Below are 27,133 nucleotides of genomic sequence, written 5' to 3' on the forward strand. Positions count from 1 at the left end.
TTGAATATAGCAAAACATTTTCTCTTAAAACTGTTTTTGAAATTGTTTGAAATGAAAAGGAAAATGTTAGTTTTGTATGGTTTGCTTGTTTGTTGTTGCTTAAGCGTTTGTTTTTTTAGATAGATAACTTTAAGAACTTAGTAAAGAAAATGGTGTTACTTTAAAGAAATTAAAACCAAGAAGTTTTTCAATTTTGTGAAGTTAAAGAGCGAATTTGAGAGCGAATATAATGAAAACTGAACGTTAAGGCATTTTAATAAAGTTTTCCAAATTTTCAATTGGTCTTAAACTTTCTAGGAGCATAAATAACTTGTCTTAGATTCTGAGGAAGTTTTGTTATTTCATTTGTTTCTGCTTTTTCGGAGCCTCTCTCTATTTGTGTCTCATTTCTACAATATTTTTCTGTCCCATTTTCCGCACATTTGAATATTATTTGGACCCCATCGGTTGCAGACATTATGGTTGTGCCACGAATCACGGCAGTGCGCGGTGGCTCAAAGCGTTTGGCCAGAAGAAAAGCCACTGTGGCCATTTCCACGGCCTTTGCTGCCACTTCCGCCTCCGCCACTGCAACGCACACGATGTCCAGGCGTAAGCGCAAGGTGATGGCTACCACCACATCCTCATCGCGCAGGTAAATTTTCTGGGCTGGCTGGATTAGTTTTTCTCTATCTTTGTCCCAAAAAATCCGATGATCCTGTACTACCTACCACTTTCCCCCCATTTTCTTTAGAAATGCCAGCAGCGGTGGAGATGGTCCATCCACATCTGCATTTGCATCGTCATCCACCGCATCCACAACGAAATCAAAATCCAAATCAACGGATGCAGCGAGTGCTCCTTACGTATGCCAGACGTGTGGACGTCGCTACCAGGTCCTGGGCACTTTGACGCGCCACATGCGCAAAGAGTGCAACCAGCCGAAGAAGTATGCGTGCCGCATGTGCGGCCGCCGTTTCCACTATAATTTCAAGCTGCAAGATCACTACTACTATGTGCACAAGGGCGTCCAGAAGAGGGACTAGTTACTAGTAGGATTTCAGTAGGCTATAAGTGCATAATCGATGTAAAACACACCCGTACTTTACTACACTTCCTATATCATCCAACGTCATCTTACACTATACACTACCCAACACCACCAACCTACACTATCCAACATGATAACTACAATAAACTTGGGTTCGAATTTCAACCTGTGGTGGTTCGTTCTTCTCTAATTCGGATCAAAAGTCTTAAAAGTGGAAAAGTTGAGAGGAGGTGACCAGGTGAAGTGGCTTAGAGTGGAGTCGATTGAGTGATTTTTTTTTTAATCGAAAACTAAACAGTGTTGCCCAGAAAACTTAAAGATCTAGAACATAAAGTCACGTAGATGTTATCTAATAAGTTAAGCAGCAGAAATATTTATTTTTTTTAGTCTTTTAAATCTACTTTTGTTAGTTAGATACTAGCTACTTGGCTTAAATAGAGCATGCTTTCTTTAAGGCTTGTAAATGTATTTTAGCTATCTAACTTTCATGAGTATTTTTAATTGGATGATCGTTAGTTATATTAGAAATTAGAAAAGGGATGGGGATTAGCATATTCATGTGTGTACTGTGGTTTCAATTTGATTAACGTTGTAAAACTTATATGATACCAAAAACTAGTTTAAAAAATTCCTGTAAAATATTCAAACATTTTGCATGTTTAGAAGATTTTTCAAGTGAACGTTTCTACAAAAATTAGGAATTAAAGAAAATATCTAAAAATATAATCTTAACTTGGAAACATTTTTCAAGGCATTTCTGGGATCTCTAAAAAAGATATAAAGAAGTTTATCTTTAATATTTATCATGATTTTAGTAATATTTGTTGTACATTAAGTTTCAAAAAGTATTTCTTTATCTTTTTAAAGTTTATAAAATATTTATAATCTGAAAAACTGATATTAAAAGGTTATAGGTTTCAAGAATATATCTTAAAAGTTTAGACTAGACCTTGTTATAGTTCTCATGGCAACACTGATTTTGTGGTTTTCCAAAGTTAGTTTTGTGTGTTTGAAATTTAAAGCTTTGTTCTGTCGTTTGCTCGCTTTTTCTTCGATTCTCTCGGTTTTTCTCAGACAGACACTCTCTCTCTTTCTCTCTGTGTGTTTCGTTTCTCTATCTGCTCTTTGCTCAAACATTTAATTGCAGGTCTGCTCGAGTTGAGCTTGAATCAAATGTTTTACTATGACAGTGAAATGCCGCCACCGCCGCTGCCGCCCTTAGTCATTAAAACGCCACCAGAATCGCCGCCACCGGTGGTGCAGCTGCGGCGTGGTAAGCTGCGAACGCGGAGGAAGAAGGCGGCCAATAATAGTAATAGAAGTGGCAGCAGCAGTACTAGCACTAGCACCACTACCAACAACAAGAAGAGCATTCCAACGCCGACGGTGCGTAGCAGATCGGCGGCGAATCTGGCAAGGAATGCAGATATGCGGGACGATGGCAAGCTGCAGTGTCCGCAGTGTCTGAACGCCTACACAAGGTTATCCGCGCTGAAGCGGCATTTGGAGTTCGAGTGCGGGATGCTGGAGAACTTCCGGTGTCAGGTTTGCGATGCGGGTTTCAAGCGGAAGGACTCGCTGAATCGGCATTGCAAGGTCAAGAAGCACAATACCAAATATTTGTTTTAGACTGAACCAAAAAAATTGAATAAGAGCCATTAAAAAACGATGCCAATATATATATATATATGTATTACCCTGGGAACTATATTCTCTCTCTCTCTCTCTCTATGTCTTCTATGTTGTTTTTGAGCTGTGTTTCGCGTGTCCCAAGATCAACCATCATATAAAGCCATATGTTATATATACTTTGCTTGCCCCAGAAAACATACACCACCCACCATCCACATTTGACCTTTCATTAAGATTTATCTCTCTCTCTTCATACATCAAACACCTGAACCCCCTGACCCAAAAACTATACAAACCAAGGAATCTTTCTTGTGTCGAGGCTTCTGTCTTCTTCTCTGTCAATCCCTTTCTATGTTTTTCTCCTCCTACGATTAACTTTTAACCTAACGCCCGCTCCTCCCCCCTCTTGTCTTATTTTTGCCATGCTGCTGTGCAATTCTTTATGCCTGTTTGAAATTTGTTTTTGTTTAATGCAAACCAGAAATTAATTTATTAATTTACCACAAAAACTGAAAATATTAATGCTTTCGAAACTAATCTGGCATTTTGATATAAAAAACCAAAACCCAAAACTCCAAAAATAACAAATTGCTTGTTTTGCCTTGAAAAATAAAACAACTAAAAACCGAAACCAAAAAAAAACTTAACAAATTCGATAATGAAAAGTAAAAAGCATGATTAATTAACGATTTAACGTTTTTGATAAAAGAGAAGAAAATCGCAAAGAAAAATTATAGAGAAAAAAAAAGAAAAACTCAAAATCGAAATATGAAAATATCAAATACGAAAAACAAAAACAAATTTCAGGCCTGCAGCTGATCGACGAGTCCTCATCCAGTCAACACAATCATCTGAATGGTGGCAGCAACAAGTTGGAACTGTTGGACGGTAGCAGTGATGACTATCATCAGGGATCTGGAGGAGGAGGAGGATTACATCACTTTCAGGCGCCACAATTTGATCATTTTCATGGTTTATTATCCGGCGGAAATGGTATTGGTGGAGCAGGAGTAGGAGGTGGAGTTGGAGGAGGGCAGGAGGAGAGCTTTACGTGCCCGCAATGCTATAGAACATATCGAAGGCATGGCACCTTGCGGCGTCATTTGCGTCAGGAGTGCGGCAAGGGCAAGAGTATGGTGTGCTCCGTTTGTGGCCATCGGACGAAGCGAGCGGATCATCTGCGTCAGCATGTAAGGAAGAAGCATCCGGAAATAGCTATGAGATCGTTGTTTAAGCGTCAGCAAAGAGCAGCAGCTGCAGCGTCGTCAGCCGATGATGCTGACAAAGGAGCAGCGGAGACGGAAATAGTCGATCTGGTGGATATGCTGGATGAGGCAGCCGTGGCTGTCGTTGCTGAGGATCATCAGCATGCTTATCTAGTCGATGATGATGATGATGAAGATGAACAGGCAACGCATTTAATGGAGGAAAGCAGTACCAGTAGTTATTATAGGCAGCAGCTGCGACAGCAGGCCCTGCTGCAGCAGGCTCTCCAGCAGGTGGCAGCTGCAGCGGCAGTGGTGGCCAGCGGAGGAGGTGGAAGCAACAGCAGCACCTCTAATACACCCTCCTCTGCCGAACTGCTTAAGGGGGAGGGATTGTAAGAGTACTACTGGGGTCAGGATAGGAATATGAATTTTTGAGGGGGGCTGGTTCTCCTCTCTCCACATCAACCACTCGCCATTCTCCACTCTCCAATCTCTCCTCTCTACCTCCATTTCGAGTAAAAGACGCGCACACAACGCTATCTCTTTATCCTGTACACGCAGAGAAATCTCTACAACTACTAATTAACTACGAATTATTAACCAAAGAGAGCAGCGGTTGAACTTTGACCCTTTGGCTGGCTTGCGAAAAACAAACATCCTTTACTTTACCCGCATTTACATATTTTTTTAATGAACTTTTCTTTCGTTTTTGGCTGTCACACAACCAAAAAAAAAAAGTATATAAGTATTTCTTTTTCCAGCGCTAAATCAAAAAGTTGAGAACTAATCTAATAATATTAAAAACTAAAAGGAAAAGTATATATATATATATTTTGTATAAATTAAAACAAAACAAAAAAAAAAAGAAGGAGAAAACTATAAACTAAAAATAAATGCCACGTTTTTTATAAACCAAACAACAACAAATGCGTTTTTCAATTGATGCATGAACTGAGAAAAAAAAAAAAAGAAAACAAAAAACATTACAAAATATTAAAATCAAAATTAATTTAATTACTTGATTATTTTTGGTAAATAACATTTTCTCGAACATTTTCGTTGGTGCCAAAGTTCTGATTATTCATTTTCTGTGTTTAATTATTAAGTTTAATTTAAGTTCTTAACTTAATGGCGGCGAGATGTTGTATATCCATGTAATTGGCGGCGTCGGTTAACCTAATCCACATTCTATATATTTGCATAATACAAGATCTATATATATTTTTTTTAGCTATAAGTTAAACAATATACACTGTAAAAAATGAAAAACAAAACAAAAACTGAAAAAAAAAAACGATAAAACAGCGAAGACACAACACGAACATATTTACACACACAACAACAACTACAACAACACCACCACACCCAGCCATCTCTCTGCTCCCTTCTTTGACTTTCTCTGTACTTACTTTCTCTCTCTCTCTCTCTGTAAGAAATCGTTAAACAGTCTCAGCATATCTTAGACAAAAACCCAATCACAATTCTTACAGATTTAAGGACGCTTTACTGTAATTATGCCACGGCAGTTATAGCAGCGGCCAGTGCGGCCAGCAAGAAGCCGCCGGTGGAGCATCAGAATGTGGCAGCAGCAACAAACCATCAGCATTTGCAACAACAACATCACAGCAATAGTAGCAACAATAGCAATAGTGGCTGTCCTGCTGCTGTTGAGATTTGTGAACCGGAAGTAACGATACGTAGAATGTACAAATGTGGTAACTCCGGTCAGGCGGAGGCAATTGTTAACCACTTGCAAACGGCAGCGGCAACGACAACAGGTCAACACCAGCAGCTACATTGCAATGCCAGCAACTGCAGTGGTTGCCACATGTCTGCGGCAGCAGCCTCCTTCCAGTTGGCCAATCTGTTGAACAGCACAATACGTCCAACGGCCAACAAACCGCAACGCAATCACATATCTGCCACAGGCAATACAACAGCCAGCAGTTGCAACAACAATAGTAACATTAGCAGTAACAACAACAACAACAGTAGTAGCAGCATCAGCAGTTCATCCTTGGCGGCCAAAAAGACGAGTGTACAGTTTCATTGCGAATTCTGCAACTTTAGCTGCTCGTGGCGGTACGATTTGAAGCTACATCTGAGACAGAAGCACGGCATTCATCAGCTGAAGAAAGTCTAGGATATAGGCTATAGGAATTTGATTCCAAGATCGAGATCAAAACTGGCTGTTATACACATCTACAACCCTTTTTTAAAAAAATAGTTAAGATAAAACGTTGTTCAATCTCGCTCTATATGATAATGTTCTGTGTCTGTCTGCTAAGTCAATAATATCTGAAGTTAAATATATGTGTACGAATATTTATTGAAATGAAAGTTGATTTTTTATCACTGATATTTAAAATAATATATATTTTTTTAGAGACAAGCGAAGAGCCAAGTTTTGGAGACCAACCAAAAGAAAAAAAACCACTGAAAAGTTTATTTAGTATTTAAAAGTTTTAACTTAAAAAATTACCATTTTTTGTTTCCAACTATTAACAATTTTATTTAATAAGTAATTTGATATTTGTTAGCTTATATTTTTTGTATTTTCATTAGTGAAAAGTATTTAAAATGTATTTTATTTAAATTATTATTATTGTTTCTACTTGACAATTGTTTAGCGTAGCCTTTCTCCAGTAGTTTTTGTTTGAAAAAAAGAATTTGTATTCTCATATTATGTAAACTTGATTTTAGACTTTGAATTTTGTATAATTTGTATTAGTTCTCCTTCAACTTCTCAAAGAAAAAAAAAAAAAAAAAACAAAACAAAAGAAAGCAAATTAAGTTTAGTTTTAAGTTAATAAGTTTCATAAACAATATTTAAAGCCAAGATTTTGAATCTTGTTTATGTGGGAAAAAAAAAAACAAAACAATTATTTTTAAGCCTAATTCTGGACCTTGTGTTTATGATTTTTCACACATGTTTCTTTTTATTTTCTTTTCATTTTCATTTCATACGACCCCCACAAAAACATCAAAACCAAAAACCAAATCGAATCAAATCAAATCGACTTTAATCTCTCCAAATATCACCAATAACAAATTAATCCAAACCAAAACAAAAACAAAACAAAAAAACCACACAAATCTCCATACACCACAAATCACATCACATCACCACCAACACCACTAACCAACCCACTCAACGGGATTCGATTTGGTTCGATCCCAGCAGACCTGAAGTACGAGTACAAGCACAGCATCTTTGGCAGCGACGATGCGGATCAATACAAGGAGCGTTTCCACTGCGCCGTCTGCAACAAGAGTTACCTGCGCAAACGCCACCTACAGCGGCACATGCGTGACGAGTGCATCGGCATACCGCCGCGTTTTAATTGTGAATTTTGCAGCTCACGATTCCGTCGCAAGTATCATATGGTCCGTCATTTGGTCTCCAAGCATGGCATTCCGCCGGCCATAGCCCAGATGACAACGGGCAGTGGTACGCGTACATCCGTTGGCGGTTCGTTGGACCTTAAGTCTGGTCTGGCTGGTCTTCAGCAGATGGGCAGTGGCGGTAGCATCGGCGGCGGTGGAGGCTCCACCGGTGATTGTGGGGCTAGTGTGGGCAGTGCTGGATCCCACAATGGTTGCGAGAGTCCCATACCAGAGAATTTGTCGCTGCGCAAGGAGAACTACGAGAATGAGAATCTACCAGATTCGCGATGCACATCGCCACTGCCGCCGCACATTATGCCGATACCGACGTATGGGTTGACAGGTGCCATCACAGCGATATCAGCGGCAGCAGCGGTGGTTGAGGAGCAGGCGGCAGCAGCAGCAGCAGCGGCTGCAGCAGCCGCCGCCGCCTCCGCCGTTGCCGAAAGTCAGGCAAAGAATAACAACGAAGGAGGAGGAGCAGGAGATGACGATGATGATGCGGCTTTGGCCGCACAAGCCGAGGCTGCTGCAGCACTTGGCATCAAGCCGGAACCGGTGACGCCCAGCAAGGTGCAGCACCTGATGAACGAGGAGTGGAACATGAAGCTGGGTCTACAGATCATATCGAATTCATTGCTCAAGGAGCGATTGATGAACACGATGCCATTTGCTTATAACAATAACTAAGCTATCCCCCGACTATATAGCTATATATATATATATTAATATTTATATTATTTATTGAAACTTAAAGAATCTCTTATTTTATTTTGTCAAGAGCCTAGGCTACCCAAAAAATCCTCATTTTAATATTATATGTAATTTGCTTGCTTGCCCCGTACTCGAATCTCAAACGTAGACATTCCAATTTGAAAGATAATTTTTAATTATGTATTTTTGTGTGAGTCGCTTATTAGACAGAATGTGTCTTAAAAATTTGTCAATATTACAATGTTGAATCAGTCAACGAAACTTTCCTAAAAAAAAAACAAAAAACAAAACTATAAAAACTTAAACCGTCACGAATTTGTAATCTTTTAAGAAACGCTTTTCAGCATGACAGGGATTGGAGGGAAAACTTAACCCGAAAAGTGTCTCTCCTAAACCTAAACTATTTGTTAGTCATTTAAGAAACCTTAAGAAACCAAAAAGTAAAAACAAAAACGAGTCAAAAAAGAGAGAGAATATCAAATCTTTTTACTACAAGTTGAGTAATTTCAATTTGATTTAATCCAAAAAAAAAAAAAAAACTACAAAATACTCAACTTAACCGCCTGGCTTTCTTCTTGGCTTTAGAAGAAGGTTAGGGCGGAAGATTTCTATGAATGTAATGCACTTATTCCAAATGATATGCCACCAAATTGTACGACCTAGTTAAGTTATTATGATATATACTATATACATTTGTAGCATGTATACTTAGATATTAAAAAAAAAAAGAAAACCTAATTTATCCAAAGTCCAAACGAAAAACGAAAATGAGAAAATTTATAATTTTAATTGAATAAATTACGAGAAAAAAAACCAAAACCAAATACAAGAAAAATATATTATATTTATGTATTCAATTGCAGCAATCGAAAGTTTTATTATTTATGTATATCCTATATATATATATATAGCCTTTTGTCATTCCCAATCATCATCAGTTTCCACCTTCCATTATCATCTATTTTGTTCATCAAATCCCATCCAAGATCGTGTTTTGTTTTCCATTTTTTTCACTCCCTTTGTTCAGTTTTCAGTTTTCACTTCTTTTTTTGTTTTGTGTTTTTCTCTTGAGGAAATTGTTGGAATTTTTCACTAACCTATTTTTATTACTAAATTTCTTTTAGATGTCTCTACAAACCAAAACTGTTGTACTACCCCACTACTCCATCCACCACTACTACTCCAATATCTACTACCTACTATCCACATACTACTATCTCTGAAGTCCTGGAAAAACTGTCAACTGGCAACGCGATCTGCAAAAGAAAAGTCTGTCACTTACAGTATTATATATTTCTATATATATATATATATATATATTTTATGATATATATCTTTGTTCTGTGTAAACTCTCGCCTCGAATTGTTTTTGTCTGGGTTTCAACTTGATCTCTATACACGTTACATACAGAGCGATACAGTGCGTTTCGGTTTTGGTATTAAAGTAATGTGATGTACCTTTAACTATTCTGTGTTTTGAAAAGTAAAGTTTTGTGACTATCGTTTACGCACTATATCGTCCTGTATATAAGCATGTTCTTCAACATAATTCGTGTCTATTTTTCACTTTCTTGCTTGGGTTCTCTCTCTCTCATGTGTCTGCTTTTGTGTGCCCCATAATGCGTGTGGCGAGTGTATGAAGCGCGCGTGTGTGTGTGTCCTTTTGAGCTTTTTGTGTGGCTTTTTCCAATTCTTCTAGTCTTAATCTTTATCTCTTTGATAATATATATATATATATCTTTGCAAAACCAAAAATAAATTACTTAACACTTGATGTTTTTTCTTACACAGATGTTTTTTCTAGTCTTTAAGGCGGTTCTACTTGGGTTCTTAATGGGTTAATCTTTTCTAATTCTAAGTGATCTCGATGTTTTTTATATATATATACTTTTTATTTTCCCGTCAAATAGTATACAAATTTTTATTTTTTTTTTTTGGAATGCTTGACATGTTTTTAAGTCGTTTAAATATTTATAAATTTTATTTTAAATATTTAATTATAATTTTTTTCTTGATTTTTTTGTAGCTTAGCAAATTTGACTTGCTCAAAAAAACGTACAGAAATTGAAATGTGTAAAAGCAGAAACTAAGACAGTTATTAACTGATTATAATACAGTCAGTCATAAAAAACACAATCAGGAAACAAATCATTGTATTATCAACTATCAAAAGTATCAACTATCAAAAGTATCAACACTATCAACTATCAAACAAATCAACTCCGATCACTCTTTCACCCACAATATCACTCACCCATATATTCCGTCTTCGTGTGCTGCCCCCGTTCTTTGCCCACGCGCGCACCCACATCTATCTACATTTACAGATTTCGTACTAACCTGGTATCAGCATGCCTGCGATCAGTGTGGCAAGTCCTACAAGACCCGCAAGAGTCTAAGTCGCCATCGTCGTTTCGAGTGCCGCTTCACCACCGAAAGACCCATCTTCCAGTGTCCCAGTTGCAATTATGCGGCCAAAAGGAGCGACAATCTAACCAAGCACATCAAGACCCATTTTGCCAAAATGAAAAAGGACTTCCTGCCTTTGGCCTTTCAGATGCAGGCATCCACGGGAATACCCACCAAATGGGAGGCCACAGCATAGGCAGAGATCCTTTTTTAAACAAACTATTATTATTATAAATTTAATCTCTAATCCAGTCCAGTTTAGTTTTATCTTAAATTTAGTTATTTATTAAACTAACAAAACAAAAAAAAAATGAAAGTAAAAACCAACCAACCAACCAGGACAGACTGCAATGATCTACTGAGCTGGCACAGGAACTTTTTTGTTTACCGCGCCAAAAAAGAAAATCACATACAAAGCTTTCACTTTGTATTATGTATGGTAAAAGGAAATTTGCATAAATTTGTTTAATTCATGTAAATTTTATACAAACGCGAAGAATATATTTCAAAGCAACCTGCTGCTGCCAGCTAGCCACACAGCCTGATTAAAATTCCAATCATTGCAGTCAACGTCGTTGTCGTCTCTCTGTGTTGGTTCTCATTTAAAATTCGTATTTTAGATTTAAGTTTAAACACGCTGAAAATTTTTCGCAATCATAACTTATGCTTATCAGCTAGTCTGACTTTTTCCTAAGTTAATTTAAGTTTCAAATTGGTAGATTTTAGTTTATATACTATATATATAGTAAGCCAAAACCAAAAAAAAGTCCAAAGAGAAAACGAAACTAAGTCAGGGAGAAAGAAAGAAACGAGGGGAGGGTTATACAAACTACTGAGAGTAGTTCAGGGTCGGTGACCCACAAAAAACTTTGCATTCCTAAGAAAAGTAAGAAAACAAAAACCAAAAAGACAAAAAGTGAAACATTTTTCGATATAGTTTTTAGTCAGTAGTTTTTGTAGTTAAGATATAGGCCATGCCAAATCAGCGAAATTCCAAAAAACTAAAACTAAACCTTTTGTGGATATTTAAGTTCATAAAATCTAAGTTCCTTTTGCTAGGCTAGGATTATGACTAACTAACTGATAGACAAGGATCTCAAAGCGAATACAAATGAAATGCAACCAACAGTACAAGTACCAAACACAAACACTTAACTAAATACAAAAAAACTAAAAACAGCCGCATAAAACATAGTTCAAATATAAAACAAAACAAAAAAAAATGAAAGAAAAACAAGCATATATTTACACAAAGCAGCCAAAGAAGAAAACTTAAAGCCCAAGTCTTAAGCCCAGTTACTATATACATTTTGTGAATCGTTGAAAAAGAAAAATGTGAAACGAATTTTTGTCAGTATATAAACAAAACACGATATTTTAGCTAGCCATATAAGTCGTATGAGAACTTATATATATATTTATATAACCGAAAAAAACACAAAGCCACTATTTTTATATGTCAGAGCCATAACTAAGTATTTTTTATATGCATATTTTTGTAACTCAAATAAAATTGTATTGATCAAGAAACCGTTTGTATGACTAGTGGGTCTATCTATCTCTCTCCACCCCCTCTTCGTTGTTCAGAGTTTACTAAACATGTTTCATTGCAGACACCCCATATCAAGCATCATCATCATCATCAACTTCAATCAAGATCAATCATCATCCCACAGCGTTCATTCAAAAAATCAAAAATGCCAAAAGCAAAAAAACCCAGCAAATAAAACCAAAGCCAAATCTGCAACTCTTCTGCTGCTAGCTCTGCTCACGCTTCACCATGCCACGCCCACACAAAAAAATACCAAAAAAAAATGCAAAAAAAAAAACACCCGCAACACACACTAACTGTAAATATCACCAATTTATATATTACTATTTACTATTTTAATTTTTAATAATACTCAATGCAAAAATTAACTTCAAAATTCTATCTAAAAAAGTAAAAAATTGTTTTCGAAAATATATTTTTTTTTTTTTTTTTACTCTAAATACTGAAATCTTGTTACTTTTTCAAAACGAAATATTCTGCTCTAGTTTAAGCTAATGGTTAAACCAGATAATCCAGAACATACCGATACTCATGATCTTATATATATCTTTTCTCTTTTTTCTTCTTAAAAAAAAAAAAAATAAAAAAAAAAAAAACTAAAATTTGTAGCTCCAAGTAGCTATGCCTCAAACTCAAGCCAAACTCCGCCACCCACGGGTGGTGGTGGGACATCGGCCAGTTCGGCGCAGTCCCTTATACGCGACTACTGGTACGAGCTAAAGTTCTCCGATCTGTTCAAGTTCATAAATCCGGATGGACGTTACCAGTGCCCGAGATTCAATTGCCTGAAGAGCTACAAGGACGCCAGCTCGCTGCAACGACATATCAGGTGAGTGAGAAAAATTATATACTATGTATATATAGTGTTTAATCAGGGTCTGTCTGATAATATTTGTGAGATACTGATACCTGTCTTTATTTGCTCCTCTTTCTCTCTCTCTATATATTTATGTATCTATGTATCTGATGATGTCTCGCCCTCCAGATATGAATGTGGTGGACAGAAAAAATTTCGCTGTCTGATGTGCGGCAAAGCATTTTCACAAAGCTCCCACCTAAAGCGACACCTTGAGAGCGGTGTCTGTGTCAAATATTACTTATGAGATAATGTTTTCTTTAAAATCAAATAGAATAAGCGTTATCCCAATAGGCAGTTGATTAACTGATGATGAACAAAACATGATTATATATATACAACCCTATATAACAAACAAACACACACACAACAACACAACAACAAGAACAAAAAATGATATATAGAACAATTAGATAAAAGATAAAGATAAAAAATGAAGGAAAAACCAAGAACAATTACAAATAACAAACAACAAAACGAATTTATTGGATGCCACATCATTTATAAAGAAAAAAGATATAGAAAAAGGATAGAAAAAACAACCAATCTATATAGTATATATATAGTATATATATATGATGAGAATTATTGTTGAAACTGAGCATTAATGAAACAAAAACAAAAAACGGAATACTTAGTTAAAGAACAAAAACGAAATATTTAACAAGCTAGAACAACAATATATATACACATATATAGAAGCAGTCAGTGAACATTTTATAGGATTTTAGTAAAATGTAAAACCAGATTAAACAAAAACCTAAGAAAAAGAAAACCAACAAAAAAATAAAAGAAACTAAACTAAGGAATAGAGAACAGAGAGGCAAACAAACAAACAAATAAACAAAAACAGAAACAGAAAACATACACGCAAGGAAGCTAAGAGCAAAACAATTTTAGTCAAACTAACCAAAACTACGTAATTTTAGTTAAAGAATATATATATATATATAATAATATAGAAACTAAACAAAAACTTAGTGAAATTAACAACAAAAAATGAAAATATATATAATATATATATATATATATAAAAAGAAACAACCGACGACAGAAACAGAAATGCATATAACAAAACGTACTGTGTTTATTTGTTGCCAAATATATATCTATTATATATATATATTAATGAAAATAATATATATATAAATTATAATTAATACGATTCTTGTTATGCCACACACAGCCACGAAAATTCAAACTGAAAAAAAAACCTGAAAAAATCCAAAAGTGGAATGACATCAAAAACAATAATAATAATTACAGAGCAAGAAAATCATCAAACAACTATATATGTTAACTGTTTAAGTTGTTATTAATTATGACAGGTACATTTACATACATAAACAAAACACACACACACACACACTCTCCGGAGGCCTCACTGTACTTCTTGGCCAGTTAGAAAAAGTCTCATAGAGTCAGAGTCAAGTTTGGTTTAGTAGGCGAGGGAGGGAGTCATCAGAAGTTAAGGGATTGCAGGAAGATTTGTTACATGGTTCCAAGAACGAAAGAATAGTAAAACAAAAACAAGAGTTTATATACATATATACAAGAAAACCAAAACATATACATATGAGGAAACAACCACATCTACATAAAAATATATACATATAGAACTATATATATATATAATGCTATATTAGCAAAAATGTTGTCTGTTGAACAAAAAATAAGTAAAAAAAAAAAAAAAGTTGATATTAAGGAAAGGGAAAATTGTTAAGAAGTCATTGAAGCTGAGATGTTGGTAAAAGATATACTCACATCGCCAAAAAAAAATATATAAATGTATGAGTGGATGTGTGTGTGTGTGTGCGTGTGCCAATTGGTTAAAGAGATTTTGTACCAGAAAAAAACAAAAAAAAAACAAAAGAAGAAAATAGAACATTTTGTGCCATTAGAAATTCTCCACCAAAACTGAAAAAAATGTAAAAGAAAAGCTGCTTTAGACGAAGAGGAAGACGAAGACGATGAAGCCATAGATGAGATCGAACAATATACTCATATATATAGATATATATGTAAACCAATATGATTTGTTGTTGCATTCAAAGAAGAAGAAGAAGAAAAGGGATACGTTTAACAATTCTGTTGACAAGTGTAATTTATAGTAAAATTTTGCGTTGTTGTTAGTTCAAAGATTGAGTTTTAGTGACAAATTTTTGAAGGCAAAAAAAAAGTGACAACTAAATGCTATGAGAGTGCCATTATCAAACAAATTTTTAATATATAAATTATTGAAATTATATGAGAATAAATAAATATATAACCTAAGAAGGAGGCAACTAAACATAATTTCTAGTTAGGCAAAGCAGTTAGAAAAAGAAAGTAAGGAGAGCGCGCAGGATATATATTGTTTGTTGCTTGTTGATTGTTAATCTTTGGGTTGCAGATAATAAACCTACGCATATATGCAAACACATACATACATGTATATGACAGTACAATAAAACAAATATTAATTATATTAAAAACAGATTAAAAACCAAAATAAAAAATATAAGAAACCAACAGCAATAGAGCAAAAACTGTATGAACTCGAATGAACTAGACAAATTATACACAGTACAGTATAAAGGGAAAAATTAAGAGAAAATTAATATATAAAAACGAAATCAATTATAGTGAAGTACTAACTGCAGTTTAAAACCAGATATTGACACTAAAACTTAAGTAGCCCACGAAATTAACTAAAATTATTAATTAGTCGTGATATTTAATGAGACAATTTCTTGTATTTTTTTTTGTGGCAACTATTTTTTCTGACCCTCTTTTTCTATTAATAGTTGGCTATTTAGTTTTAGTGTCAATCGTTGGTATTATAGCACATGTTCACCTCCCCCTTGCTGACCCCCACCTCCGTTAATAAACTAATATACCAAAGGCAAATTTTTTTGATTGATTTAATTCAATTTGTTTACAAAATTCTGCCACAAGTGCAATACTTCAAAAGTTTGCTAACAATTTGTCTTGTGCGGCTATTTGCCAAAGTCAATTTTTGAAATGAATAGTCTAAAAAAAAAACATTTTTTAAACTGAAATTAAAAAAAAAAAAAAAAAAAAAAAAACCAACCAATCGAACAAGACAAATTGTAGGACTTTTTGAGGAAAATAGGGAAAATATGGCTTTCAAATTAGTTAAAAAAGAAAGAAAAAAAAGAAAAATTGAAATTCAAATTTGAGAATTATTCGCTTTATGTTTTATTTTATTTGTTAAACTAATGTACTAAGACCTTGTTGCGAGTAGCTAAATTATTATTATTATTTTTTGCTGTTAAAGTTTAGAAAAAAAGGGAATGTGTGGAAGCATCAAATGTTTCGAAATAACTTTTTTTTGTTAAATCGTTTTTCTTTAAATTAGTTTTAACAACACTGTTTTAATATTATTATTATTATTATTATTATTATTACTATATACAAATATATATATTATATCGTTTCACCACTTTAATTTAACCAGAGAACTCTTTATGTTTTAACTTTTGTTATATTGTTAATTAATATTTATCGACTAAGCAAGAGCAGAAGAAGAAAACCGTTTGCAAGAAAAAGTAAGAAGAAAAAAAACCGAAAAAAATTAGAATTAACTTATAAGTAAGTTACAAAATAATGAACAAAATATACTCCAAAGAAACCAACCAAAAATATATATATATATATATATATACACACATATATACAAGGACATATACATATACCAATATATATATATTTTAGACGAAAAAAAACTGAACAAAGCAAAAGAAACAGCAAAAACCAGACAAGAAAATGTTTTAGTAAAAGTGTATTTGGAACAAGGAAATTGCCATAAAACAGTCTAAAAAGGGATTAACGAATATATATATATATATATTATATATATATATATGTTTAATCAAACCAAAAACAATAATTACCAGAACAAGAACAACCAAGAACAAGCAGAAACCATGTAAGGGAAAAGTTGAATTGTAACGAAAGTTGTTTATTTTTTGTAGCGTAATATTTAACAACAATGAAACCGAGTAATTGATAAATGATATATATACATATATTTATTGTTAACGAAACCACGGAAAAGGCGAAATTATGAAACAAATTTATACAACAACAAAAGAAGGAATAATAATAAACAGAAAAGCGAGAAAAACTTTCATTGACGAAGCTGATATTGTTAGTACCTTAAACAAAACAACAAAACAAAAAAACAAAAAACATTAAAAAAAAACCAATTAATAATTATTAATAATTGTAATAACAAGCGGTAGGTTTAAAACAAAATGAACAAAAAATAAGATTTGATGTAACCAAGAAAAAAAGAAAAACCAAGCTAAGACCATTTGGGATTATGTTTTAATTTTTCGAGAAAACCATTTAACCCCAACAAATTGTTATTTTTGCGAAAAACTGAACAAATGGCATTATATATGGAATCGTTTATATACACATTGTTTGAGAAAAGTGGTAACAGAAAAAACAAAAACAAAACAAACAACAAGAATAATAAAGATTGATATTGAAATGTTGAAACCCCAAAAAAGAAAGAAAGAAAGATTATTAATTTTTATTTTGGGAAAGATTTGGGTGGGCTAGGTTGCTTTTATTTTTTTTTTCCTTTAAATTAATCCATTTTCTTACTTACAGATCAACTATAAACAAGGGTCAAGAGTCAGGTCAATGGTTTGTTATAAAAAAAAAAAGAAAAAAGAAAAACATAAACCATTGCTACCGTTACGCCATAGTAGACGGTACTACCTGCAACTGTGGGCCCAGACATTGCCTTAAAAATCGAAATTTCTAGCTTTTTCTTTAAGTTTAAATCATAAATTATTAAAGAGTGTTTATGGAATGGTAAGATTTGTTTAATATGTTTCCCTTTTTCTTTTTGGTTTAGTTTTAGCTTGTAACTATCTCCTCCTTCTAGCTACAGATGTAACTTTCTCTGCTAAATAAAAACTATCTATCGCTGTGCTGAACTGGTAGTTGGTTATATAAGAAAAAAAGAACACCCACTTTCATACATATATATCATACATATATCATTCCTCATCTTGACTCCCAATATGATTTTTTGTTTTATTATGATTTTATTGATTATAAAACTTAAGGAATGCAGAATTACAAATTCTCTAACCTATTTCGTTTCTTTCTCGCAAATCTTTTAGAGAATGCCTGGACCATATCCGTGAAATCAGTGACCTCTCTCAACAATGTCTCACCATCGAATAACTCTCATATCTGTCCACGCTGTGAGAAGGCCTACACCTACAAGAAAAACCTGTCGAGGCATCTGCGTTACGAGTGTGGCCACCAGCCCACGGAGAGGTGTCGCCACTGCTCCTATGTGGCAAGATACAAGCACAGTTTGAATATGCATCTCAAGACGCAGCATCCAGAGCATTTGAGTGATACAACAGTGGGTTCGACGGGATCGGGCGAAGGTCCTAGGGATAATAGAAGGGTTAACCAAGGTTTGGGTGGGTCCCTGCCACGTGGTCTCAAGTCCAAGTTCCTTGATTTTACTTTAAAATAAGTTTTTTTATTTTTCAAAACGATCTCCGAGCCAGGTAAGTTATGTAGGTGGGGAAGCGAGACCTTAAGAGCCTTTCTAATGTTAATAAAAAATGAGTTTTTGTAACCAAAATTGAAACGTGTCATTATTGAATTCTTATATAATATAGTTACTAAGTTAGTTAAGCTTTTTTAGTAGGGGCACGGTTTTTATTATTACTTTTTTTTGGCTGTGGTATTTTGTTTGTCCTTTTGGTTATCATTTAACTGTGCTGTACAGCAAAAAAAAAACACAATCCACCAACAACACATACCTATAAATATCTTTATATATAAACTATAAATATTTAAGAACATATATTTAAGAAACTAAAAACGGAAACCAAAAGATTGTTTGCTTGTTTGTACCAAGTTAAGTTGTAAAAAAAAAACAAAAAAACAAAAACAGAGTTCAAAAAGGATAGTGACAGGAGCTGAGCTGGTAAATTTGTAAAATCCAAACTCTTACTAACCCTTAACTATTCGATTCTTTAGCATCCAAGCAGGACAAAGGCGAGCAGACGGAAGGCACACAAGATGAATTCGAACTGGATGATTGTCTGTTGGAGAGCAATGATATAGTGATTACCCAGAACAAGGATGGCTTCGTGTTGCATGTAAAGAAATTGGGCAACATTACGGCTGCCAAATTGGATGAGAATCAGTCGGTGCAACAGCAGACACAAGCGGCAGTCACCGTCACTGGACCGGCTGGCCAGCCAACGCCCACCATCACGGAACTTTTGAATGCCGCCGCCGCTTCACATTCGGAACCCAAGCCTACACTGACTACGCTGACCAGCACGCCCATCAAATTGCCCTCATCGGAATGCGGTAAGTTAAGAAACTTGACTAGTTAGTCAATGATTAGTAAGAAAGGAAGGGGGGCGGAATGTCAGAGTAGCTTAGTTAGTTAGTACTGGTCTTTGACTTTGACTTAGACAAATGTTAATTAAACTAAAATGACTTCAAATTAGTCCTGTTAAAGCTTTGGTTTTTAGTCCATTAACAAGAAAAGATATGCTATAGAAGGTTAAATTGAATATTTATTAGAAAAAATATCTTCTTCAAAAAGCTTTTTCTCATTTAAAAAACATAAAAAAAAGATATTAGAAAGATTTTAGTTAAGTTCCATCTCCTAGAAAATCTGAAGTCCCTTTCTCATCTTCAATATCTTTCATACTAACAAACCTTTTTCTATATCTTCTCCAATTTCCAGAGCTTATCAACATCAAAAAGATAATCCCAACAACCACAACAATTGCCACACATCATCCGCACACGAGTTCGACCATTATACATCCTCATCACATCATTCAGCATGTGTCCCAGGAGCAGCATCATCAGGAGCATCATCAACAGCATCAGACAATCCATATTGAGGAGGTGCCGCAGACTTCGCAACAGCATCATCATCAGCAGCAGCATCAACAACAACAACAACAACAGCATCATCACCATCAGCTTCAAACGGCCCAGCCGACTCACACCCAAGTACAAAGCATAATCACAGCCCATCCGGGTCAGACTATCAATTTGGTGGGTCTGCGAAATGTACAGCTGACGGATTCCAAGCCCATTGCCTCTAGGATAAGGTATTCACGTGGCAAGATCATTGGGCCAACGGTGCAGAATTTGCAGATTGTAGAGACCCATGAACCCATCCAGCATCAGCATCATGAGCTGGCCGATGGAACCAAGTATGAGATTAGCGAGATTGATTTGAATAATCCCAATACATCGGCGGCGATCATCAGTGATCTGGTGAAATATGCCGAGATTGATGATATCGAGCTACCAGATGGTACAAAGATTGGCATCGGCTTTGCCCCCTCGGAGATCACGGAGCATATGCAGACATCCGGCGGAGAGACGCACATCACCACCATTGAGCATGAGCCGCAGGAACTGCAGACGGTTCATCAACACGAACAGACACAGCAGACGCATCACATCCATACTGGCCAACTGCAGACGCATCACATCCAGACGGTGGTCCAGTCTAGCAGTAGCCAACAGCAGCAGCAGCAACACGATCAGCAGCAACAGCATCATCACCATCAGAGCATTGATCTGCAGGATGACGATGGTGTGGAGACGATCTTACCCGAAGAGTTGGGCATACACGATTCAAGCAAGAGCTATACCATTCTTACCACACGGCCCATGAAGGAGGAGTCCGAGCACGATCCCTCCGGCATGACCTATGAACTGTCGCTAAGCGACTCGTCCCTGGGTCCCTGCGATGATCCAGAGTCGCGTTATGTATGCCGTCACTGCGGCAAGAAGTATCGCTGGAAGTCAACGTTGCGTCGTCACGAAAATGTCGAGTGTGGTGGCAAGGAGCCGTGTCATCCGTGCCCCTACTGTAGCTACAAGGCCAAGCAGCGAGGCAATCTCGGAGTCCATGTGAGGAAACATCATCCGGAGAAGCCACAACTAGAGAGCAAACGAGGACGCAAGATCTAAATGAGAGAGAGAGAAGGGAAAGTTTTTGTGAAAGGGGCACAGAGGAGTTGTGAGTACACACAATTTTGTTGAGTGTAAAGAAAAAAAAAAAGAAGAAAAATAACCATTTTTTAAGGCTTAGACCAGTTTCATTAATATTAAACAGCTATTCTGTATCATTTTTATAAACAAAGTCTACACTCGATTTAATCTTAAAAATCTTATTTGTTGATTATTTTTATTAAGTTTTATAAGTATGCGATTTTCTATCGTTTCTCAAAAGCTAAGAAAAAAAACGTAAACTTTTTCCCCACACAATTTCATTTTTATTAGGTTTTCATATTTAGCATAAATTGTTTGATTCAAAGTAATTTTCAAAATTACAAAACAACAAGGAGAAAAAAATGAGTAAAAACTAAAAACAAAGTCCCAAAAAACAGTTGATAAAATGGAAACAAGAACTTTAATCAATGTGCAAGTATTTTCATGGAAATAACACAAAAACAAAGTATAGTGAGAAACTATATAGATGGAAAATAGATTAAAATTAAAATATAAATCAAAACTTGATTCTGTATGTATGTGTGTGCGTGTTCTCAAAAAAAAAAGGAAAAACTAAAAAAAAATATATATTATAATTCCAAGATGCGTTACTTAGAACAATCTTAAAGTGAAAACCGGGAAAATCATTTAGTTTTTTGAAGAAAATTGCACATAAAATTCAAATTTTAAACACAAAAAAAAAAACAACCAACTAACTTGAACATAAATTGGAGAAAAATTGTAAAATTAACTAAATTTGAGGCTTACAAAAACTAAATTTGTAGGAATTTGTTTTCAAATCTTTATATATATATAAAAAATATATATACTAAAAAAAGAAAATCATAAAAAAAATATGTGAAAGTAAGAAAGTTATTTTACTGTAAATTTACTCGAACTTAGACAAATTGATTGTACATCGGAATATACATATAAAGATATATATATATATATCTGAGTAAAAAGTGAACACTTTGAAGCATATTTTCGCAGATAAAGTTAAATTTCTAAACCTATGTATTAGAACAAAATTATATATATATATATACATATTATGTCTTTTTGCAATTTTTGTGTGTAAATCAATTAATTGATTGAAATTTAAACATTTATTATGAATACACTTATCTATAGAAATTATATTTTGAAAAGAAAAAAAAAAATAGTTGTAAAAACCAAATGTCAAAATAAAATTATATAAAAACAAAAAACCAAGCGAATGTTAAATGTATTTGTAGAAAAGTTAAATATATAATAACTAAAGTTATAGATCATACTAACATATTTCTCTTTACAGGTGACAGAAGAGAGTTCCAGAGGAGAATTACCAGCCCCCTGACTTTAAATGACTTTATGATATATATATATCTTGTTCCGAGCACATCTAATATATTTCTCTTTTCTTTTAGATTGTTCCTTCGGACCAGGACTTGGAACTAAGCGAGCCTCCCGCCTTCCGATGAGCTATACTTAAGTAAAAACAAGCCAAAACAATTGTAAAGGCCAAAACAATTGCCTTTCCTTATATATATATATATATTCTATTCTATGTTTAAGAGCCCAAAAATCTAAACGTTCGTTTCTGTATGCCACTAAAAAGTAACCAGAACCCGAACCACAACCTCAATCCAAATAATCCCAGCCGTGTTTCTTATTGATGTCTTCTCAAGCAAAATCAAAAAAAACAGCAACTACAAAAAACAAAAAAAAAAAAAGAAAATACAAAAACCCTCCCAAGCAGCACTACTCTCCAGACTAATTTAGTTATCCTCTTTTTTTTAGTTCTTTACAAATTGATTTAAAAAAAAATAAATATGTTTACACCCTGCACTAATTGGCCTTAATTTTGCTCAACGTTTTTTATTCAGATATAGAGAGAGTTTTCTTTTTGAACTTATCTGTTAACTGTATATATGTTTATTATTTTGTATTCTAATTTTGAATCATGCCACAAACATCCTAATGCTTTTTATCTTCACTATATATATGTAAATATATATATATTTAATATTCACCCCCTTAAATGCTTTGACTAATTATTAATATTTTGCTTTGCGCCTCCGCCTCATTCATCCAGTTCATCATTTCCCCCCCGCCACTCCGCCACTATCATTTGTGTGTGTGTCTCTTTTGGTTAAGAACCAACCAACCCACCATCCACATCCAAACACCACCACCCACCCACCCAGCTTCCAGATCTAACAGCTAAACAACTCCCTAAGTGTTAAGTTTGTTTCTTGGTTTTTTTTTTTTTCACTCACGATTTTACCACATTGAGTTTTCTCTTGCAGTTGTCCTGTTGTCCAGTCAAAAGTAATTCTATTTATTTTTCGTTCTTCTTTTCTTTTGTTTTTCTTTTCTTATTTTTATTTTCATATCTTGTGCTGTTCGCTGCAAATCCAAAAAACAAAAAACCCCCAAAAAAAAACATAAACTAAACCACAAAAAAACCAAAAAACCACGCTTGAACTTGTGCTAAACTTAGATCTGAGTATTACGCGTATAGCCGGACTCACCTGGAATGAGTGGAACGCCCGCCTGGCTATGCCATTGGTGACGCTACGCGAAGGTGCCCAGGCTCTGGTCTTTCCCACCGATCTCTCGGTGGACAAACAGCAGGGAGGAGGAGGAGGAGCAGCAGGAGCAGGACTAGCCAACAAAGATGTAACTAGCTCCTTAAGTGGCCGGAAGACACCCACGGAAGTGGTATGCAAAAGTGAACCAAGAGCTGCCTCAACACCGGCCAGGATTCATAGCAGTAGCAATCATAGCAGCAATGGAAATGGTAGTAGTAGTGCTGCTGCTGCTGGTGGCAAGACCACGAAGACCAGTAGCGGTGGCAAATTGAAACTCCTAAGCGAAGAGGAGGCCACTGCCCTGATGCTCAAAGCCGTTGCCGAGAAACAGGCAGCTGTCGCAGCCGGAACCGAACTAAGTTTTGGCGAGGATCAGGCCAGTTCGGGTAATGGGAATAGCAGTGACTATCCGGCCACCTTAAGTGGAGCCGTTACCTTTGCGGATGTTGGCGGCCCAGCTGGACTATGCCACATCAACATCCTGAACAGCATCAGCGCTATGAATAATCTAATAAGCGGCAGTACGGCGGCGGGCATGTCCACTGGATCGGCATCGGGTCAATCGCCTTCGAATAGTGGCCACAACAGCAGCGGCGGCGTCAGCGTTGGCAATAGCAGCGTGCTGGGCGGTGCGGACAACGGTGCTGGACACCCGTGCCCCGTCTGCGGGAGAGTCTACAAGCTGAAGTCATCGCTGCGTAATCATCAGAAATGGGAGTGTGGCAAGGAGCCGCAGTTTCAGTGTCCATTCTGCGTCTATCGAGCCAAACAGAAGATGCACATTGGCCGTCACATGGAGCGTATGCACAAGGAGAAATTCAAGCTGGAGGATGTTAAGAACTTTGCTGTGTCCAGTGGCATGGATGGCGATAGCAGTGGGGCAACAGCAACAGCCGTCTCGGTGGCAGCAGCTGCAGCAGCTCTGGTCAGCGGTGTGGAGTTGCATCCCCACTTCTCGTGAGGATGTGTGGACTTGTATAAAAGAGGAAGAGTTAACGTTGATCAGTTATTAAATGTTGAGAAAGGCGACCAACTATAAAAAGAAAAACAGAATCAGGGATATTAAGAACGAAAGGAAATTACATAAAAAAAAAAACGTTAAAAAACAAAAACAATAATCACACACCAAGCTCTCGGGAAAACGGAATCAGTGTGCCAAATTAAGCTTAAAAAAAAAACAAAAAACAAAAGTTAAACAGATAAAAGAAAAACAAAATGAAATAGTTTTGTAAGATGCCTGGATGTTTCGAGAAAAAAAGAGAAAGAAAAGCGATAAAAGCAAAAACGCGTTCGAATGGACCGAAAACAATTTGTTGCAAAGCACAAAAATTTACGCCATTTCACATAAACTAATATTTTTTTGTTATTGTTATTAATTGTTTACAACGAGACCGATTTGAAAATCTATAATTTCTATATTTTCATGCAAACAGCAAAGTGATCAGTAAAATGATTTTACACAAAAAAACGAAAAACATTTCTTTAGATATTGCAACATTCCACAAAAAGTTAAACAAAAAAAAAAATATGAAAGACAAAACTTGTACAATGAAACGTTTAAGAATTATTCAATAATAGCATAGGTTTAGCATGAGGTTTATATATATATATACTTAAAGATATATATATATATATATGTATATGAAAGTACTAATATATAAAGTAGAAACAGTAGCAGTAGCAAACTCAGTGGATATAAAGGAAAACTCAGACCATATTAAGATATTACTCGGTAAAGTTAAAAGCAAACAATCTTGAAACCAGAAAGGTTCTTAAACAAAGTACATCTAGTTGTTAGAAGAGAAATCCCAGTGGGAATTTATATATATATATATACTTAAGATGTACTTGTATATAGAACCCAAATGGTAGATGGAAGTTATATATATATATATACAGAGTGCCAAACAGATTCAATTTAGGTTCCCACAAACAGCCAGTCAGTCAGAAAGTCAGAAAGTCAGTCAGTTAACCAGCCTCTTCAAACAACATTTTACCTCAAGTTGAAATATTTTGCTATTATATAAAACGATGTCTTAGGCTAACACTAAGAACGATTCCAGCAACTTTATATAGAATTTAATTTAGGCGAGGCGAGAACGTTTTCGATAGTCAACGTAGAAAGTGCCTTGAAATTTATGGAAAAACTAAAAGCAATTTGCAAGAAATTTTAAATTAAAAACAAAACAAAAAAAAAAAACAAGAAAAACCTATGGTAATTATATACCAATATTCGTAATTGTTTAAAGCCATATAAAAAGAAGTAGGTTTAAGGCAGGAATTTAAGTGAGAAGAGAGTCAGCCAACCGAAGGAGGAGGAGGTCGGAATTTAAATGGTTTTTCTTTTTATTAGACATTTAAACTCAGGTACTTAGTTGAGAGGGCAAGAACCCAAAAACAATTCCCCAACAAAACAAATTCAGTAGCTGAGCTACCACAATAGTAAAAAACAAAAAAAAAAAAAACTAAGAAAAAAATATAAACAAAAAACAACCAACAGAACACCGCCACAAAATACGTCACATGCACTTTATTTATTATTATATTTTTTGATAACTTATGAATATGGTATAAATGTGAGTGTTTATTTTTTATATATTTTATATATATATTTAATTACCTTTATGCTGCACATTTATAAGTAGTCAAGTGTAATTTATTTTTATTTTTTCTTGCTTTCCACTACAACGAAATACATTCCATAGAAGATTTTATTAAGCTTTAAATTAAATTTTAATTAATTAAAAACAAAAAGGACAACAACAAACATTCACAAGAACCGACAATCTAAAATCCAAAACAGAAATGTGCGGCCAGTAAAACTGTGCAACAAAAAAAAAAAACAAAAACAAAAAACAATTATTTTTTAGAGCTCTGATTAATTAATAATAATAATACTTTATTAAAAACAATGAACCAGAGGAGGAAGACGAAAAATCTCGAATGCTTATATATATAAAATATTAATTTCTTTAAGAAGCTCAAGTTCTTAAACAAACAAAACAAAAAAAGATATATAAAAACATTGGTTATATAATTGCGGTGTTGGGCTAAGTTTAGCAACTCTTTATACAATGAAGAATAAACGAAACAATTTATAAAATTCTAAAATCGAAACATAATGGCAAATGTGGAAAATTCAAAATTTTCTAAAAACACAAACACAATATTGTTGAACAATAGGAAAACGCAAAAAAAAAGAAAAGTATATAAAATAGAGTATAATTTTAAATAAAAATAAAACACTTAATAAGACAAAAAAAAATACTCATTAAACAAACAGAATTAGCATACCCTTATATATATAATATATATATTTAATTTTTCTATGAATTGTTTGTAAAACTTTTTTGTAAATTGATTAAAAAACAAGAAAAAAAAAACAACCCAAATTCAATGTGAAAAATATACAAATTCCATGTAATAAAACGCAAAAGAAACGAAAGTTGTTTGCAATAGTGAGTTGAAAATTTAATTATTTATTTATGTCCATTATTGTTTATACGTCTTATATTTTTTTACACACAGATTTTGTTAGCGTTTTATTTACTGCTTGTAAGTATTGATTTTTTATTTTTATATAATAATAATACACACACATTTTTTATTTCATTTTTGGAACATTTTTATTTTGAAAAAAAGAAAAAAACAAAATCCACAAATTATTGAAAACTAAAAACGGTTAGGTCATCATCTCTAGTTTCTAGGCACACATCAAAAACTGTCTAATATTTTATTAAATTTATTAAT

The 27,133-nt window shown here is 34.5% G+C and overlaps 1 protein-coding gene across 22 annotated transcripts in view; it reads left to right on the forward strand.

Moving 5' to 3' along the window:
- The window catches only part of LOC108112164 (longitudinals lacking protein, isoforms F/I/K/T), a 65,967-nt gene that overhangs the window by 16,997 nt on the left and 21,837 nt on the right, over window positions 1-27,133 (forward strand). For 3 of the 22 annotated variants that reach the window (XM_017221917.2, XM_017221916.2, XM_017221918.2), the window contains exons 6-7: window positions 18,813-19,151; window positions 19,537-21,342. The exons of 8 other annotated variants lie outside the window; for them this stretch is intronic. In XM_017221917.2, coding sequence (XP_017077406.1) covers window positions 18,813-19,151; window positions 19,537-20,786 — 1,589 coding nt within the window. In that variant the 3' untranslated portion in view covers window positions 20,787-21,342. Of the gene's footprint in view, window positions 1-453; window positions 635-733; window positions 1,196-2,177; window positions 2,700-3,469; window positions 4,826-5,360; window positions 6,347-7,054; window positions 8,710-9,095; window positions 9,241-10,298; window positions 11,911-12,541; window positions 12,762-12,917; window positions 16,924-17,932; window positions 18,412-18,812; window positions 19,152-19,536; window positions 21,343-23,292; window positions 26,939-27,133 lie in introns of those variants that run through there. 11 more of the 22 variants (XM_017221929.1, XM_017221934.2, XM_017221938.1 and 8 more) reach the window with 11 other exon arrangements.

Source organism: Drosophila eugracilis, unplaced genomic scaffold, assembly GCF_018153835.1.
Source record: "Drosophila eugracilis isolate 14026-0451.02 unplaced genomic scaffold, ASM1815383v1 contig_90, whole genome shotgun sequence".
NCBI lineage: Eukaryota > Metazoa > Arthropoda > Insecta > Diptera > Drosophilidae > Drosophila > Drosophila eugracilis.